The following is an 18373-nucleotide window of genomic DNA, read 5'->3' as shown; positions in this document are numbered from 1 at the left end:
CTTTGGTAATACGATATATAAGTGACATATGTATGTGTAGTGGACATGGACTTATTAACAGGGTACAAATTATGAGCATGCTAGGATGAGTATGATTCAAAATACCCTTTGTGTGGATTTGAGCCTATATGCTTTTCTTTCTGAGTGATTAATGAAAAATATCACTATGCCAATAACCTCATCAGACGACAGAGCTCAGACGACAGATAGGTTGATTTATGTCGTCTGATATATTTTAACGACAGACAATGAAAAAACTGTTGTCTGAATATAGCAACATACCATGGTAAGTTAGTTTTGAGAATTAGGTTTGTCTTGACACAACATTTATCTGTCATCTAACCAAAGGAGATAAATTTGATTTCAGCTCATGTTGTACCTGTTTATTCTATTTTTTGTTCAGACGACATTTATCTGTCGTCTCGTCAAAGGAGATAAATTGACCTTGAATTTTGTCTTGGCTTTTTTTTTGTTTGGCACAACGTGAAGCGATATATGCAAAATTTTAAAGCTATTTCTCTGTCCCCGATAAATTTATCAAACTCGATCTAAACCTTTCTCAGCTTCTTCTTACACAACACTACCTTCTCTCACCCAAATTGAACCCAAGTTCGTGCCGCCAAATCGAAGTTCTCACCCAAATCAAAAATCCAACTAAATCAAAAACCTAACCCTCCGACTCATACCCCTCTTCGAGAAAGAAAGGAAACCTTAATCTGCATCTGATCCAGACTTTGTTTCAAAACCTAACCCTCCAATTCATACCCCTCTTCGCGAAATCATCCAAACCTCATTGCTCATTTCATGGGTGTCAATCAGTAGTTCTTTATCTATGCTGGTAAGCCTTTAGATTCAGGGTTTTGGTTTTGGGGATTTAGGGCTTTAATAGGAAATTTCCTTTGAATCTTGATTTTTTTTTCTGGGTTATATTCGAATTGGGGATGGAAGGTTATCAAAGCAGATATAAGTGTTACGGTTTTTTTATTGAAGTCGAATTTGGTGTTAAACGTCTGTTTAGAAATTAGGATTGCTTGTGTTATATCAGTAAATATGCATAGAATCAACTTTGAACTTGCAGTATTAGATTTGCACTTGTTCTTCCTCTTTTGCAACCTTTTCTTTATTACTACTAATTAGACCTTCATAGACCACTTTCATGAACATAGGTCTTTGCACTTGTTCTTCCTTACTTTGAGATTTCGTGTAATGGGTTTGTATTTGTATTGTTTTGCTGGTACGATTTTGAAATAATAGCTAAGAATGGTTTCAATGGGTTTTAGTCCTCTGTTCATCATTTGCATTATAAGGATGGCCTCAGTTAGTGTTACTCTTGTCTTTTGGAGCTCAAGTAGGTGATATTGTGTTTGGGCTAATAGAGTTCTGGATCTGGGAAGATGTTATTTTGTGTATGCCTTTGCTGCTTTAGACCCTATATCATTAAACTATGGACCTTCTGGTTTGCTATCAACATTTGTGCATGATGTGGTAATTGCTATGAACCTTTCATATTGTACGCTCCAGACCTTAATGATCTCTATTTTAACCAGATTATAATACGAATGGTGCCTTTTGGCTTTTCAATTTTCACGGTTTATTGGGATATTGTCATCTCTCTTACATGTACATGACTATTGAAATATAAGATTAGTGTTTTGATAAGAACCCGCATTTGAAAAACTAGTCTTTATAATACTCCTGTTGTTGTCTTCCTCAATTATAGCTCTTTTTTATTATCTGTTTAAAAGACAATTGTAATTTTGTGTAAATGGACATTCTTGAGAGTGAAATTTGTGATAGTTAATGGTTTCAAGTGCGTAATTGACCGAGTGTAATGTCTATGATTTCTAATTACTTTGTTTCTCTACCAATAGCCGAAGCAAATCCATGAGATCAAGGATTTCCTCCTGACTGCAAGAAGGAAGGATGCCCATTCTGTGAAAATCAAGAAGACGAAGGACGCAGTCAAGTTCAAGGTTCGATGCAACCTTTTCTTTATTACTATTAAGGAAGTTTTTGCAACTCGTATTTCTGGATCTGCTGACCTTTACAAAGTAAGCATGGCTGTTTCATAAATTATTGTTGAATAGTGACTATGACCCTTAATTTCATTTCGTGTTTTATGACTGTCAAACTTGTTAAGCTATCTTGACTAAATCTGGCAGAACACCAGATACCCCTCCTTACTAGGATGCTTTTATAGAGATGCACCCTCATGCTCATGCTTAACATTATTGACTGTGTAGTTTTCTCTTCTAGTTTCTATAGGACCCCTAACTATAATGTTTAAAGTTTCTCTTTGTATAATTGAAAGAAGTAGGTACCAATGCTGCAACCTAGAATTAGTAATATTATTTCTTTTATCTTATGATGTTACCTATCAATTTCATAACGTCGATGTTGGATTATTCTACCTGAGAAAGTGTTGGCTTCTCTTTTTGAATTGTTATGGATTTTCCTTCTATGAAACTTAATGAACTATAGCTGTGTACTGTGTATATGTTTGCTTAATGTCACTTGTCTTTGTTATGTGTTCGCTTTCGGTTTCGCTAATGATATTTATTCTCTTTTGTATTACCTCTTTTTCGGTAGTGCATGGGAATTTGCCTTCTCAAAGCCAGTTAGTGGATTAGGAATTTGTTGTTACTCAACATTCAGCTGTACCAAAGGGGATTTTGGTGAGCTTGTCTTTCTTTGTTTTTGTAGAAATTATGAGACTATTTTGGAAAAGAATTTAAACTATTTTCTGTGAATAACTGATTATGTTTAGAAATTGTGATTGCTTGTGTTATCAGTCATTATAGCGATTTCACTGCTGCTGATTCTGTGGACTATCCACCTCCACTTTCAGTTCTGGACTGTAGCTACTGTGTAATGGTTGCATTATAGTTAATACAGAGAGGAATTCTTCATTTTAAGATCTTGTTAGAGTATGTTCAATGACAGAATCCGAAGAAAGAGACAAGATGAAAGGCATGTAGCGAATCAACTGCGTACCAGTCAAAGAACAAACCACCGGTCATTTTGGAATGATATTGCCACTCCATTTTTGCTTCTTGCAAAAACTAATCCCCTATAGTCAAAGCCTCAAAGGCTAATCAAGTGCTTCACATTCCCTGGAAACATCAAAACAGATCCCACAATAGCATGTCCCTGGTATAACTTTTCTCTCTCATTGATTCTCATTATAGTGCCTTTGCTTGGTTTTCACTTAATTTCAAATTGATAAAAGTCTCTCCATCCTTACAACCTGTGGTTGAGAAATTTGATCATGTAAGCGATTATGGCAAGAACAGGCAATAAGAATATACCTCAAGTTCTGTGAGGATCCAAGATCAAATTATGTTCTCAAGTTACCTCTTAGACTACCCTTTAGGAATTCAGAATTTTGTCTATGCCCAAAAGTTAGTTTCCTGTGGAAAAGCACTTCCCTTTGTATTGTTACATTTTGTGCTTTAAAAATTTAGTATTGAACATCAGCAAGAGGAATAGATGTTGGTTGATTCACTATATTATGGATTTCTCAGGTGCTTCTTGGGACATTGGAGCTGGGAAAACAAGTTTGGTATTGAGATTTGTCACATAAAAAATTTTGGAGTACCATGTTACTTTTAACATCAGACCATCAGAGTCTTTGTTATTGTATAATGTTTCATTATTCGTGCATGTTCTTCCGCATCAGCATTATAGTATAATTCATTGCTTCTAACATGTGTAAGTTGCAGGAATCACCAATTGGAGCAGATCTCTTCACTCAGCTTCTGTCATTGAATGAAGCTACCATAAAATTTGACTATAAAAATTTGACTTGTATTAAAAGTTTTTTGACTTGTATTTCATTTCTTTAGTCCAATGGTAACTGAAATAATGTTGGTTGATGTTGTCACAGAAAAATGGTCCTCACTTAGGAAGCAGAGATCTATCAGGGCAGAAATGGTCAGGAAGCAGAGATGATACTTAGTCTGCAAAAGGCAAGTAGAAAACAAGTTGTGATGTCTTTGACCAAGGCAGTAGATACACTGCTGATTACTCATGGGACAAGTACACCCTTCATGAAGGACCTTTTGAGGAGGTTGGAGCAACCATGCTGAAATTTTTATCAATGGAGTATATTAGTTTATACTGCTGTTAACAAACTATATTTTATGATTTGAGTATGACTTTTTCATCATTGGGATATATGATAGTACTTTGGAAGTTATATATATATATATATATATATATATATATATATATATATATATATATATATATATATATATATATATAGAAAGTTACCAACAACTGTCTTTTTTGATAATATGAAACAATAGAAAGTTACCAACAACTGTTGTTTGAAACAAGTAGACACAACAGAAAGACTAAAGACACTACAAGTATCTACACATTCAAAGGACATTTAACTGTCCTTTTACAACAAGAGATACAATAGATAACTAACAGCGGATGTTGTTTCAATAAAGTTCACACAACAGATTTAGCAAAGGTACATTGAAATTCTACACATTCAGACGACATTTTATTGTCGTCTCACATTAAAACAAACAACAGATTATTTGTAAAGTCTGTTGCTAGAGTTTGACAACAATAACATTTGACTGTCGTTCTATTTGATATCTACATATACTTACAATTTGTACATATTTAAGCACATTCAGACGACAGATTTTTTTTAGGTGTCTGAGTGAATTTCTGACATCGGGCTTTGACCGTCGTCTGAACGTCAATCAGATATCAGCTTAATAGACGACAGATTTTTTGCATATCAGACGACGGTCATTGTCTGTCGTCTGATGAGGTTATTGGCATAGTGTATATTCTTATTTTCTTGGTGATGTTTAGTTGACCTCATTATCTTTCATTTGATTAGTTACTTGCCGCAGATTAAGTTTAATGGACTATAGAATGTTAGAACTCACTCTTATGCTTGTTGAAACTTTTATTAATATAAGTCCCTAATTTCAGAAAGGATAAAGGCACCTTAGGATTTATCACCATTCCCAAATTGCCACAAGTCCCCATTTGTGTACACAAGATGTGCACCCCCCCCCCCCCCCTAGATAAACCCATTTGAGCCTACATTAAGCATTTTCTTTCATCACCCTAAAATTCTTAACCCTAAACCTTAGTATAGTTATATTCTTACCCTTTGTTCTAAAGACTTAGTGGAGCTAATGTTTGAGACTTTACTTGGAGATTTAGCGAAGATTGAAGATTGAGAAGAGGTGAAAGTTCAAGTGTGAGGGTACATGAGAAAATATGTATGTATATGCCGTGCAAAAAAAAAATTATGTATTACGACAATTGAAAGAGAAAAAGAAATTGTAATGTTTTATGGATTTTAGTCCCACATACTTTGTGAATTTAGAGTTGCTTTGAAGTGAGGGCCCATACAAGGAAAATTTGGTCTTTGTCCAATTCACAAGTGTTCGAAGGACGTTTAGAATAAAGTATAGGCCTAACATGATGACATTAGGCCCTTTATTATGCCTCTATGGAGAAATGGCGTCTACATTGCCTTGGTGGATTTGAAGGAAGTCACTCAACTATACAAGAGCTTCACTAGGTTTTTAGGATACTTTGTGAATTCCTCATCCCTTCGTTTCTATTAACCTTTGTTTTGGTGTGAATTCTGAGACCAAGTATGAAGCGGGATAGAGATAGAAAGAAACAACACAAGATGTATAGTGGTTCACCTTGTCTATGAGGCAAGGCTACGTCCACATAGAGATGTCATTATGAGTGAGGCTAAGTAGCCTTTGTAGTAATACAAATGTGGGGATCATGGATCACATCTTCTTCTAAGTAGGGGATGACTTCTTTTCTAAGAGAGGTCTCTATTTTCGATGTGGGACAATATGTGCTTACTTGTTCTCTTGAAGCCTTTTGGAGAGCATGGGAGGGTGGCCTCGCATGATAATTCTTCAGAAGGATCTTTCATGCTTTTTAGAAATAGATAAAGCAGAGATCAATTCATGAAATCTTGTGATCCGCCTTGCCTTGACTTCCAAACGATAGTTCTTTGCAACTATCAAGTCAGAGACTGGGAAGGTCTTCTCAATCAGCATAATGCGAGGGTCTTCTCAATCAGCATAGCGTCTGTGATGTTCTTCTCACAAAATTCCATTAAGGATTTTATGCGTAGTGCTTCCGATTTCTACTTAAGGATTTTGCCACTTCATCTCTAGGTCAGGAAGCAAGGATTCACTGACATTGCCAAGCCATTCTTCAAGTGCTATCCATAGCCTTTTAAGGTCCGCCTCATTGAGGTACTTGGATTGAAGAGACTCGTCCATATAATGAATCATGATAATGATTGCCTTGGCATTCTTGGCCTCTAAGGCATCAGTGGCTGCTTGATCAAGTTCCACAGCAGCAGTAGGTTGCTCTCGGATCGCAGATAAGATCCCTTGGGCCTTCAGGTGGTTGCGAACGTCACGAACCCACTTGTGGTATCCTATGCCCGTTGTATCTAGTGGTGTGAAATCCAGCTTGTTCAGGTTATTCATCTTTTCCTGAAATTAACAAGAGGCTTTAGGGTTAGTTTCAGAGTCTAGGTAATCCCACGAAAACAATAGGGTTTCTAAGCAATCTTTGCTCCCAAGACACAATTTTTCCAAGTAGTTGGATTTAGGTGAAACTTTGACATAGATGGTCGTTTCAAATCTCTTCTCTATACGGACTCCTCGTCTGGAGATAACTCGAACCCCCACAGTTTGTCCCATGTTACAGAAAGATGGGAGGTTGCAAGTCCCCGGTGAAAAGAAGAACAAGAATTTAAACGAAAGCAGGAACATTTAATAAATCTTACTTGGTGTAGGTTTTTGTTCTTGGAGTCTTGTAGGTCTTCTCTTTGAAGTTGGCACGCAGGTGGTGGCACAGGTGTGCACACGGGGTAGGTAGCACAGCACTAGGGTGCGCACGGTGGTAGTGATGGCGCGCATTTAGGGTTTGGGGTTCTAAGGTTTTGCGCAGCATGATGCTTTGCAGAAAAGAATTTGGCTTTTGATTCAGGATTAGAGCTGATGCTAATAACGTGTTTAAGAGAAACAAATGAAGAGAAAAAGTAGAGAGAATAGTTATATTTCATTGAATGAATAGAGGCCTTTATATATAGAGGATTGCATGATACATTACGGTAGGTATCAGGATTCATATTCCTATTCTAAATCTATAACCATAATCTAGTAGGATTCGCTTTTCTTATTCAATACTAAATATGATTACTCCTAGTTTAACCAGGCACGCACAAACAAAGTTTCCTTGAACAATAGACTCAATCTCAGATGGATTAATGGAAAATAAAAATAAATAACAAGCCGCAAATAGTTGCCTTCAAAATAAATCATGGTTCAAATGGATGAACACATACTTCAACTCTTTGCAAATAAATCCTAGTTCAAATGGATGAACTCATACTTCAACTCTTTAGAACATTAAGATTTGGAATCATGTAGAATCATTGAACCACAAAACAAACAAATCCTAACTATTCAAAGAATATAGTTGACAAAATTTTCATGCGCTTTCTACCGTAAGAAACTCAAATTACAGACACTAAACTTAGCTATCTATCTCAAAAGAGAAATACAAATGAGATCATCCATGGTTGGTTCACCAGAAACACCTGGAGCTTTCTTGCAATTTTCGCCAACAGTAACATGTGAATGCAAGTTGCTCAGGGTTCTATAGGTTCACCTCATAGATAAGTCCTTCGAGATTGCCAACGAAAGATCGAGTCCCAACTAATTCATTTATCTGCATCTTACGTCGGGCCGCTTCACTAATGACCAATGAATCCATGCTACATATAAAATCAAATTTGTATAAGAAATGGAAGGAGAAATGGAAAACACATAGGATTGAAAAAAAAAAAAAAAAAAAGGAAAGAAACAGTCCTGCCATATTGATATGTGTCATAATATGAAAGTAAATAATGAAACTAGTTTACAGGATATGATTCCACACCAGCAAAGTTTCAATTTTAAGTGAATGTGTTAAGAGGAGCAACGTCTAGCAATACAATGATGAAATACTTGAAGACTAGAGGCTTTTAAACTCAATCTAGTTGAGTATCAACCAAATAAATAATTGGTATTAAATAATTGGTATTGATGGAGATACTTCTATAATATGTAAGCATAAGGTACTTAGAATTCTCTACCTCAGAATAAATGTCAATTCAGTCACTAAAAGCTGATAAAAGAATATTATACCATGATAAAATCCGATTAACAAGGTTCTTAGTAAATGGCAAGAAACCTCAAGCTGTTCAATTTTTCCCAATAGAGTTCGGCCAAAAAGAAAGATAACTACCCAATTTCCAATTCAACTGTCCTTATATTGATCCACAAAAAGAAACAATCAGACACACCCTCTAGGACAAGTTATGGCTGTAAGTTGGCTGAACACAGTTCAAGTTTGCCTTATGTTCAGCTAGTGTTTTTGGACAGGTTGAGTTGGGCCAAGCTCGCTTTAGAAAAATCAACCATAAGAGACATATGAGCCAAGCTAACCATTTACACCCATACATAAGTAAATAAATTCAAGATAAACAGAAAAGCTAAAAAAAAAGTGTAATGCTAGATACTGTTAAGACTTAAAGATCCTAGATCATTGCACGCTTCACAAACACAAAATAATACAATGAGAAATAGGTTTCCAAAGAGCATGCTTATTACTACAAACACATGCAAACAATCAATAAGAGCCACAACTGACTTGGGCAACACCGAACTGAAAAAACAAAACATAAAATCACACATGGGCTCATCACTTCCTCTACACATTCAAGATTAACCCAAAAAAGTAAAATAAAATAAAATAAGAAATTGATATTCCTCTTAGGAGTACTTACTAGTTAAGGTCATGTGATATTGACTGAGAATTTGATTATCTTCAAAAATCAATATTTTAGCGATAAAATACTTTGTTCAAAATTTTTGAAAGTAAGAAATGGCATCTTTACCGTGCAACATTATTTCAAGTAAAAGTTCAGTGGAACTACAAAAACAGTAACTGAAACAATTTCAGATCTTGTTATTTTGGCAATGCTCAAAATATAATTAAATAAACAATGTGCAAAATAATAATAAGTTGCTCCTTACGTCTTAGCACGGGACACATAGGCTAGTATGAATTTGCACTTTCCTTCTTTTCTAACTCGAAGAAGTTCTTCCACCGTGTCAAAAAGCGAAGTAATGCTTGACTGCTGAAAGCGTATGCATTGTCAAGGGATTTGTACTTAACCCAATATGTTGCAAATGCAATATCTCAGCTACTCATGGATTGTTTAAGAATGCACGTATAACAAGACTCTAATCACACAAGAAAAATTAAGGAGAAAACAAAAGCCACAAGATGCACAAGGTATTAAATGCTCAAATAGTGGTCTCTGTCATGTCACTGGTATGATGGAACTCCAGAAACATGGAATACAAAACTAAAAAACTGCAACTACGTGCCAGCAACAACTAAAACTAGTAAAAGATGCATAAATTAAACCAAAAAATGCTGTTAGTCCAAAGGCATCCCCTGACTAGCAGGGAGCTATGAGCAATGAACAGACTTGTGTTGCTTGACGGGAATAGCAGAGGCAAACAAGTGCACTCCCAAAACGCATTAAAAGAGGTTTAGGGTGTAGATATTAGCTCAAAACCATTTAAAAATCAAAAGATATCAACTGTTAAATCATCTTTTATGCGATCCGGCAACAAGTGCCCTTTAAGAACATTTGTGGTTTCCCTTAATCACTAATTATTTTCATTTTTTTTGGTCAACTTGTGGGATCCCTGAATAGATCCCAACTTTCTTTATTATAAAGGCAAAAGAATAACAATTCAGGATATATATATCAGCTCCAAGAATCAAATCGAACCCTCTTGAATACTTTTGTAAAATCTGGGAGATCTGCTCAGAATTTCCCCATTCTAGTTTCTCTGCTGCTAATCCTGCACATACATAGAAGAAAATTTTCAGTAACATTCTCTGCATAATATGTACCGTTACTTTGTTCTCTCACCAGCTCTCACCAGCACAGTATTCAGGATTATCAGAAGATGCGTGAAGCTCTATATTTTTATTCAAGATCTGAGAAAGAAAACTTAAACTAGTCAAATAAAGAACACTAGAGATGGCCTATCAAATGTCCTGCAGTCCTGGCATTATTATTTTAATATCATGGCCTTGCCTTGAGCACTTCTTCATTGTGGTCTGTTAAAACAACTTGACTGCAAAATCTGCTGCATAGTATTCCAGTAATACCTGTATATTAGAAAAACCAAACCAAGTTTGAATCAGATAATAATACATAAATTATGTACATATAACAAATTGGAAATCATTTACCCATCTAGATATGACAGCAAAGTTAGACTAGTCTGGTGTTTGCAACAAACAAGGAAATGAGCATCCTTTACTAATGAAAATTAAATGTTCAGATTGTGTTGATGTTGATGATGATTTGCAGAGATAACTCAAGAATGGATATCTAAACCATAAACAGTTTGGACACTGACAAACACTGCAGAGTGATCCTAGCAATTTGATTCGCTTGATACTCATCAAAATAGATGCATTCTAAGTAGGTAGCATACAGAACCATAGATATATAATGCAGCAGCCACAACTTGGTTAGAAAAGAAATATCCTCTTCGGAAGCCTAAGACTATGCCCAGCCTTCTTTGGTCAAAAGGAAAGTCTCCGTGGTAGTTTAAGGGTCTTGCAAGAGTTATTTTTCAGTTTTATGAGGAGTATGTATGCGTCTAGTTCTTTCAAGAGTATATTTAAGTCTTAGGGTAAGTATTCAAGGGTCCTTGAGTGTGTCTTTATGTCTATATAAGTCTGAGTATTCAAGAGTTTTGTTCTTAGTAGTCTTTAATTGAGTATTCTCGTGTTCTAGGACTCTTAAGGGTTATGTATTTTAAGCCTATAAATATCACGTATCATTCCTGAAAGCATCGGCTCCCATAGAAATAGTTCGGTCTTGGTTCCCCGCCTACTCCTTGAATGGCCCAATATAATCCTACTCCAAGTGATTGCAATCACATATAATGCAACAAAGCCTCATTTCATACCAATGAGATGAGGACGGGGGGGTTAGGCGGCAGGTAAAAGGGGTTCGATTCTAGGTGGAAGGTTTCTTCCCCCCCCCCCCCCCGCCCAAAACAACAGCAACAATTTTTCAAATCATTGGTCGGCTTGGCGCGTATAGGGCCAGTCACGTGTAATAGCCAGCCACTTTTTTGATTCTTTCAGAAGCTTTGTTCCCACTCAAATTATAGAGCTACTTATTGTAAACCCAAATCAGATTGGAATGAAATAAACTCAAGTTTTACTGAAAGGCTTGGTGTCTGAGTTCCCTCCCCTAACCTCCCTCATTCTATTTTTCCCTTCTACAGCTAAAAACCCTGTCTCTTCTAAAACAATTCTAATTTCTTAATCTCTCAATTCTAATTTCTTAATCTCTCACCATTCCGCAACCCACCCTAATCAGACGCTCACCAACTGTTGCTGTGTTCTGCATCAATATTCAATATCTATCTATATAGTGGACACACACAAAATATGGTATATATATCTATATACAATATACAATGTATATCTATATAATGTGTGTGAGTGTGCGCGCGCGCAAATGTGCCGCACACGCATGTGCATATGAGTATTTTACATATAACAAAAAGAATGTGGTATCCAGAGTTACTAGAGCATTCTCCCTAATTATGATAAGGTAATGTTTGCAAAATTTGAAATATAACAACTATGATTTGTGAAGAATAAGAGTTGTCAATGAATAAATATAAACTTTTAAACGAGTGTTCTATATCAGCCGACGTTTTTACTGAATAGAACATTTTATGTCAAAAACTTATGGAACAATAAAATAAAATGACAAAATAGTGCAATTACAATAAACAAAGTACATTTAGTCAAAGTATATTCAGACCAAAATAACACTGAAACAAAAACTGTGCAGAACGCATTAGATATATGACCTTCCTCCAAAACCCTCAAGGAAAAGGTGATTTCACGAATTCCTCCCCAACCCCGCTTATTTCCAAACTCACTAACCATAGTCATTGCTATATATCTTCTCTGTTAATGTTCAGTAAGTCACCTTATTAAGAGGATTAGGAAATTCCTTGTACAGAAAAGGAAAGAAATTCTTAGACTAGTGCTTACCAACCCCAGACCCTAACTCAATAACAGTGCATCCTTGCAGGATCTCTGCATTCTTAGAAAGGTAATCATTCAACAGCATTGCCCCTGGCCACACCAATTGTCCTGTAAGATCAAAATCAGCTGTTCCAAGAAGAGTTAGAATTACGAGTTGAGGCAAGAAAAAAATAAAAAAGATAACTAATCAAAGCCAAAGGACATAATTTAACATGGGTGACATATTATATAGCAGCAGGATACTATATGAACGGTACGGAAAGATATGGGAAGACATTCTTTTTAAGACTTCACCTTAGTGGCATCAAATCAAAGCATGCACAGTGTACCACCAAACCTTGAATATATGATCGAGGGATTCTACAATTTCCCCTTCAAATATGCTGACAACTATGAAATAAAAACTGAACACTAGCTGACACCTTAGAATATTATAAAGTATTGAGGGAGAAAGAAAGAAAGAAAGGCACCCGCAACCGCTTATGCAATGAGACGAATAATAGCACCAGCCATATCTGTACAAAAGTGCTACATATGGTGATTGCCTTATCAATATATGGGTATACTATGGTTCACAGAAAATAAAACATTTAAAACGTTTCTGTTGGCAGGAATGCAAAACATGTTCAAACTATCTATAGTCCATCAATAACACATCCATATCACCAACAGAAGTATAAAACATTTAAAACGTTTCTGTTGGCAGGAATGCGAAACATGTTCCAACTATCTATAGTCCATCGATAACACATCCATATCACCAACAGAAGTTCTCTTTGCAGATAGAAATCAAGGTTTTCATTTAAACATAAATCATGGCCCTCAATTAAAGCTTGAGAAGACTACAGGGTCAGCAGATGTTACAGTATTTCTTTATGGATGGAATTTGGCATTCAGAAGGAACCTTAAAAACTTTGCAATGGGAGTGTCTTCTTCTCCGTCAGTAAAGCTCAATGGTGCATGCTTGTTTCCTTCAACAGGGGACACTAGGGGCTGGAATGGAGAATTCAGGGTGAATTTCAATGCAACTCTTATAGCAGCTGTCTTTGCAAAACGTGAATCTCATACTTTCATACTGTTGGTCAGATTTGGAAGGGTAAGGTTTCCCCTCAAGTTTAACTGCTTGCTTGGTTGGTGACTAATGAAAAGGTTAGCACTTTGTGAAAATATTCCAAAACAAAGTTGTTTCTTTTATCTAGAAGAAGTTATTTAGGGAGGCTAGAGTTACTTGGGAGAACCCAGGAGTCATGCTCTTTTCAGTCATCACATGTCAGTTTTGGGAAAGGAAAGAAAGCCAAAGTTCTACGGGGGTGTGTGTTCTCACCGTCATTTGGGTGCTGCAGATTGAAAGAAACAGAAGATTCTTTGAAGACTAGTTAGGTGTAGGGGTGGAGGAGCTATGGAAGAGAGTAAAATATCGGCAGCCCTTTGGGCTTCTATTTCGAAGGCTGTCAAAGACTACAGTCTTTCTTCCATTCTGTTAGATTGGAAGGCTGCTGTGATCAAGGGTGCAAAGCTGTTGCAGTGGAGTAGGGTCTGTCCCACATTTGTTGCTTCTGTTTTGCTTTACTCAGAGCAATGTTTTCCTCTTTGGTTCCTACTTTGTGGACTTCTGGTCCACGTTCTCTTTGCTGTACTTTTCTTATTCACTAAGTTTTGTTTATATTCTACCAGAATAAAAAAATAAGGGTTTTTGTCCATTTACCCCATTTCTAGGGATTTTTTTCCCACTAACCCCATTAAGTTTTTTTAATTCTCTCTTACCCAATACACTCTAAGGGAGTCTTCCCTAATACCCCATTAAGATTTTTTTTTTGTTTTTAATTTTTTTTTAATACCATTCTACCCCTAACCCCTTTGTTACTTAGAGAGAGAGAGAGAGAGAGAGAGAAAATGGAAGAGAGAGAAACCATAGGAGACTTCGCCGGAGCCCGTCACCGGCCGCCGGAATCCGGTCACCGGTCGCCGGATTCCGGTCACCGGCTGCCGGATTCCGGTCACCGGTCACCGGATTCCGGAATTTGCTGAAAATCTCACCGGAAATGTTTTTTTGCCCCCAATAGACCTCTATTGCCCCCAATAGACGTCTATTGCCCCGATAGTCTATTGTCCCCCAATAGACGACTATCAGCCATATATTGCCCCCCAATAAACGACTATCAGCCGTATATTGCCCCCTAATAGACGACTATCAGCCATGTATTGCCCCCCAATAGACGTTTAGATTACCGAAATGGTAATTAATTTTCCTAAAACTACACAAATAAAACTTTGATTAAAGAAAAAAAACGAGAAGATTACATCAATTCAAAACGTCTATTGCCCCCCAATAGATGTCTATTACCCCCCAATAGACGCTTTAACAGATGTCTATTGCCCCAATAGAACTTTCAGTGGCCAGAATAGAAACTAATCTCTCTAAATTTAGACACATAAAACTTTAATTATAGAAAAAAACAAGGAGATTACATCAATTCAAAATGTCTATTGCCCTCCAGTAGACGTCTATTGCCCCCCAATAGACGGCTATTAAAAGATAATAAAACGTTTTTTTTCGTCCTATGCCTTCTGCCCACATTTACACAAAAAAATAAATAAATAAATAACTAGGCAACTAGAATTTACAAATAAAAGCTGTATTACCCATGAGTGCCAATAAAACAATTATGGTAAAAAATACTTTACAAAAGCAACTAGAGTGCCGATTCGTCCGATTGCTCTACATTACCAAATCTCCTACCTCCTCCTCCTCACCGATTGACATTTCGCATTGCCAGATCTGAGGTACATTCTCCCGCTATTTCTCTTGATCTCTTTCCTCAATCGCCAAATCCGAAACGAATCGTAGTAATCGGATTGTTGAATTTTAGTCTGCTTTGGTTGATTTTGAAATTGTGTGGATTTTCAGATGCTGACTAAATTCGAGACCAAGAGTAACCGTGCCAAGGGGCTGAGCTTCCCCAGCAAGAGGCCATGGATTTTGGTGAGTCTTCACAGCGGAGCTCGAACTCAAATCGCCGTAGCGGCAAATAGAGCCGTCGTGGACGACGCTGCACCGCTTCGACAACGCGTCGAGTAGCTCGATCTGGTACGAGCTGGCATACGCAGAGGCCAAGGGCCGGGTTGGGCGGGGAGGGTAAGAAGAAGAGGTGGGCTTCGTCCTCCGGTTCCGGATCTGCCATGGCAGAGAGAGAGAGAGGGTTTTGGCTTCATAGAGAGAGAAGGGGAGAGTCTGGAGAGAGACAGAGAGAAGAGAGAGATCGAAGGGAGGAGAGTAATTATTTAATTAGGAAGTGGGCAGAATAGTCATTTTAATTTAAATTGGGTTAGTGGGAAAAAAAATTTGTTGTTGGGGTAAGTGGGATAACTTTAGTTCATTTTGGGGCTTTTGGTCAATGACCCAAAAAATAATAAAAAAGAAGAAGCCAAAGCAAAGGTAAGGGGGAGGGGGAGTACAAAGTGTTGACCATGATTTTCATTGCCCTTTGAAGGAGATCCAGAGGAATACAAAAAAGCCCACGCAAGTTTAAGTTTTTTGTTCTCTTTTATTTATTTAATTTTTTTTTTTTTGGGCAATTGACGATACAAAGAAACAACAAAGAACATACAAAACACAAAATGAAAAGGAAAAGTAAGGAATAACAACAGAAAAAGAAACTGCACTGAAACACTTTAGAGAGGAGCAGCAGCATTAAATATCATGATATGCATGAGGGAGGGAGGGGGATTGGCATACCAATCCTTAGGACACACCCGGCGTGAAGCTAAGACAGCAACATGATCAGAAACTGCATTTGCTTGTCTGCTGGTCCACTAATACGGAAAAAAAACCAGCCGAACTCGAATTGTAGTAACAATTTGAGAAGCAGTCCAATCTACCAAAGAGAAAGGATTTTAGAAGGCTGAAATGAGGGCAAGACAATCTGATTCCAATACAAAAGAAGAAAGGGAGAGATTTGTTGCAAGCTGAAGGCCAAGCTTAATGGCTAAAGCCCCAGCAGCCATTGCAGAAGTCGCCTGAAGACTTGAAGAAAGCCCAGCAAGAAGAGAACCATGTGAGTCGCGAGCTAGAGCAGTAGGTAAAATAGGAGTAAGGGAAACTCCATGGCAACAGAGTAAGCCCTCAATGAAACTAAGCATGGGTTTGGACGCTTGTGGTTGAAAAGACAATGGTGTTTCCAAATGTGTCATAATGTAAAAGCAACATAGTGCGGACATGAGGGTAAGAAGACCAAAACTAGTACATGAACAAAAGATAGCTTGTAACCATCTATCCAGGGTCGTAATAGCAACTATGTCAGACACGATAACTGAGGGGATGAGAGAACCAGGCCTGTAGAGCCCAAGGACACAAGAAGAGAATGTGTGTGCTACTTTCAGCCCATGTAAGTTGCTTAATATAAAGGGAATAATGGGTTAATAAGTATATGATTTAAGGGTTATAAGAAGAGGCAAGAAAGGTAAAACTTTGGGGATGCGGGATAATGGCAGGTTTTGGGTTTATATGGATGGACTGAAATAGGACTGTTGGAAATCTGTGGTAAGTTATTTTATTTTATTTTCTGGTTAAAGGCATTAAAACACAGAAAAAGGAAACAGAAACTGCTCCTACTCAGCCAAAGTTGTTACAACAGTCCTAGGCCTCACTAGGCCATCAATATCATCCATCAAAACTTGATTAACAAAGGGAGGGTACCTGTCCAGTCTGCATACTCCTAAATCATTGTCCAAACTATGCATGTCTGCCACCATATTTCTTTCTCAATGAATATGCTTGATCGAGCAGGACTCAAAATAATGATTCATCAGGGATTTGCAATTCACACTATCAAAGTCCCAAAAGGGTGTGTAAATCAATATCATTACTCCGAATAAGATTCATGAGAATAGCATCCAGATGCTTAATTTGCATATCAACCGCAATTCAAAGGCCAGCCACAAGGCCCCAAGCGTCAGCTTGCAGGAAAGCTGTGATAAGTTGATATCATGAAAGTCTAAAATTTACTATATAGTAATTTTATCCCCTGGCAAAGTAGCACCTTTTATTTGCTCGTCTTCTTTTGAAACTGACCCTTGTTCTCTCCACTATTGTCTTTCTTTCTAGTTTCTATTAATAAAATTTCAGTTTCGTCTCAAAAGGGGAGAAAATGTAGCATGAGGTACTAGGCCGATCAGTAAATTAACAGAGATGGCATTGGCAAAGATATGGATTCAATATGCAATTAGACTGTATGGATTTTGGTTAAATTGAAAAGATGGACTTACTGGAAGCAGATTGGAGGCAAAGGAGTTGAAGAACTTGAGACCCAAATGTGAAAGTGGTCAGCTGGTAACTGCATCATCCCCCATTTGAATTAGCTAGCTTACATTTGCAATCAAACTGATGATCAAAATTAAAGAGAGTCTTACTTGTCATCGATGAAAAACGATTCGTCTAAGCAAACTATGTCGTCGTCTTCTCCTTCTCTTTCCATCTCTGCCGTCTTTTGCTTTGCGTTCGTTGCCTACCAACAACACCGGACAATCTGGACTTGTGATGGACTTATGATGGGCTTCTCTGTGACTATCAGCCCATAAAAGGTAATTTTGGGCCCCTCTCTTCCCCATCCTCATCCGGTCATCTCCATTGTACCCGCCCCCCGATCTCCAATAAAAATTTATTTACCTGATCTCCCAATTGTCCTCAAATTCCTCTCTCATTAGGAACATAGATCCAATGGAGACCCGCTGTCATAAAGATTTTTGACATCCTTATATCTATACTATTATTAAGAGAAGAGACTTTGTTAGCCAAAACTGAAAATTTTGACAGATTTAACCCTGAAATATTAAAAAACTTTGACAATAAATTAAATCATAAGGGTAAATAGGACAATTATAAAATAGATTTTATTAAGAAAATTGAAAAGAAATTATCCCACAACCTCCACTTTTCTGAGTTTTCTCTCCCACTATTTTCTCTCTGCAATAACAGATCTATTTTCTTTTGTAGATAACTTTTTTTTTTTTTTTTACAATTAAAATTTTTCTTACACATGCAGAGCATGTGATTGCAGACTAGTTTTAACTTGCTCGAGCTTAAACTATTTTTTTCAAGTTCAAGCTCAGCTCAAGGCCTGGCATTTAAACCTGTAACCCGCAAACCCACACGATACCCGCACGCTAAAAACCTGCACAAACCCGCCCGTTTATTAATCCG

At 37.2% G+C, this 18373-nt stretch overlaps 1 protein-coding gene and 1 long non-coding RNA gene across 4 annotated transcripts; one reads left to right on the top strand and one right to left on the bottom strand.

Annotated features, from left to right (window-relative positions):
* The first annotated feature begins 536 nt into the window (after positions 1 to 536).
* Positions 537 to 4168, top strand: LOC133732824 (uncharacterized). 3 transcript variants are annotated; one of them, XR_009857340.1, is made up of 5 exons: positions 537 to 838; positions 1872 to 2051; positions 2590 to 2675; positions 2793 to 3153; positions 3887 to 4168. It is a non-coding gene; the product is annotated as an uncharacterized LOC133732824 (long non-coding RNA). The 3 variants fall into 3 exon arrangements; XR_009857339.1 differs by having other exon boundaries at positions 3525 to 4168; XR_009857338.1 differs by having other exon boundaries at positions 3276 to 4168.
* Positions 4169 to 7311: 3143 nt separating this feature from the next.
* LOC133731730 (uncharacterized) lies at positions 7312 to 17740 on the bottom strand. The gene is made up of 8 exons (XM_062159139.1): positions 17584 to 17740; positions 17440 to 17507; positions 12181 to 12300; positions 10187 to 10260; positions 10029 to 10086; positions 9846 to 9947; positions 9105 to 9216; positions 7312 to 7801 (listed from the first exon to the last, which is right to left on the bottom strand). The coding sequence occupies exons 1-8, from the start codon at positions 17646 to 17648 to the stop codon at positions 7684 to 7686; spliced, it is 717 nt and encodes a 238-aa protein (XP_062015123.1). The 5' UTR covers positions 17649 to 17740; the 3' UTR covers positions 7312 to 7683.
* Between the last annotated feature and the right edge of the window lie 633 nt (positions 17741 to 18373).

This window comes from Rosa rugosa, chromosome 2 (assembly GCF_958449725.1).
Source record: "Rosa rugosa chromosome 2, drRosRugo1.1, whole genome shotgun sequence".
Lineage (NCBI taxonomy): Eukaryota > Viridiplantae > Streptophyta > Magnoliopsida > Rosales > Rosaceae > Rosa > Rosa rugosa.
This window is presented reverse-complemented; position numbering and strand designations above follow the sequence as displayed.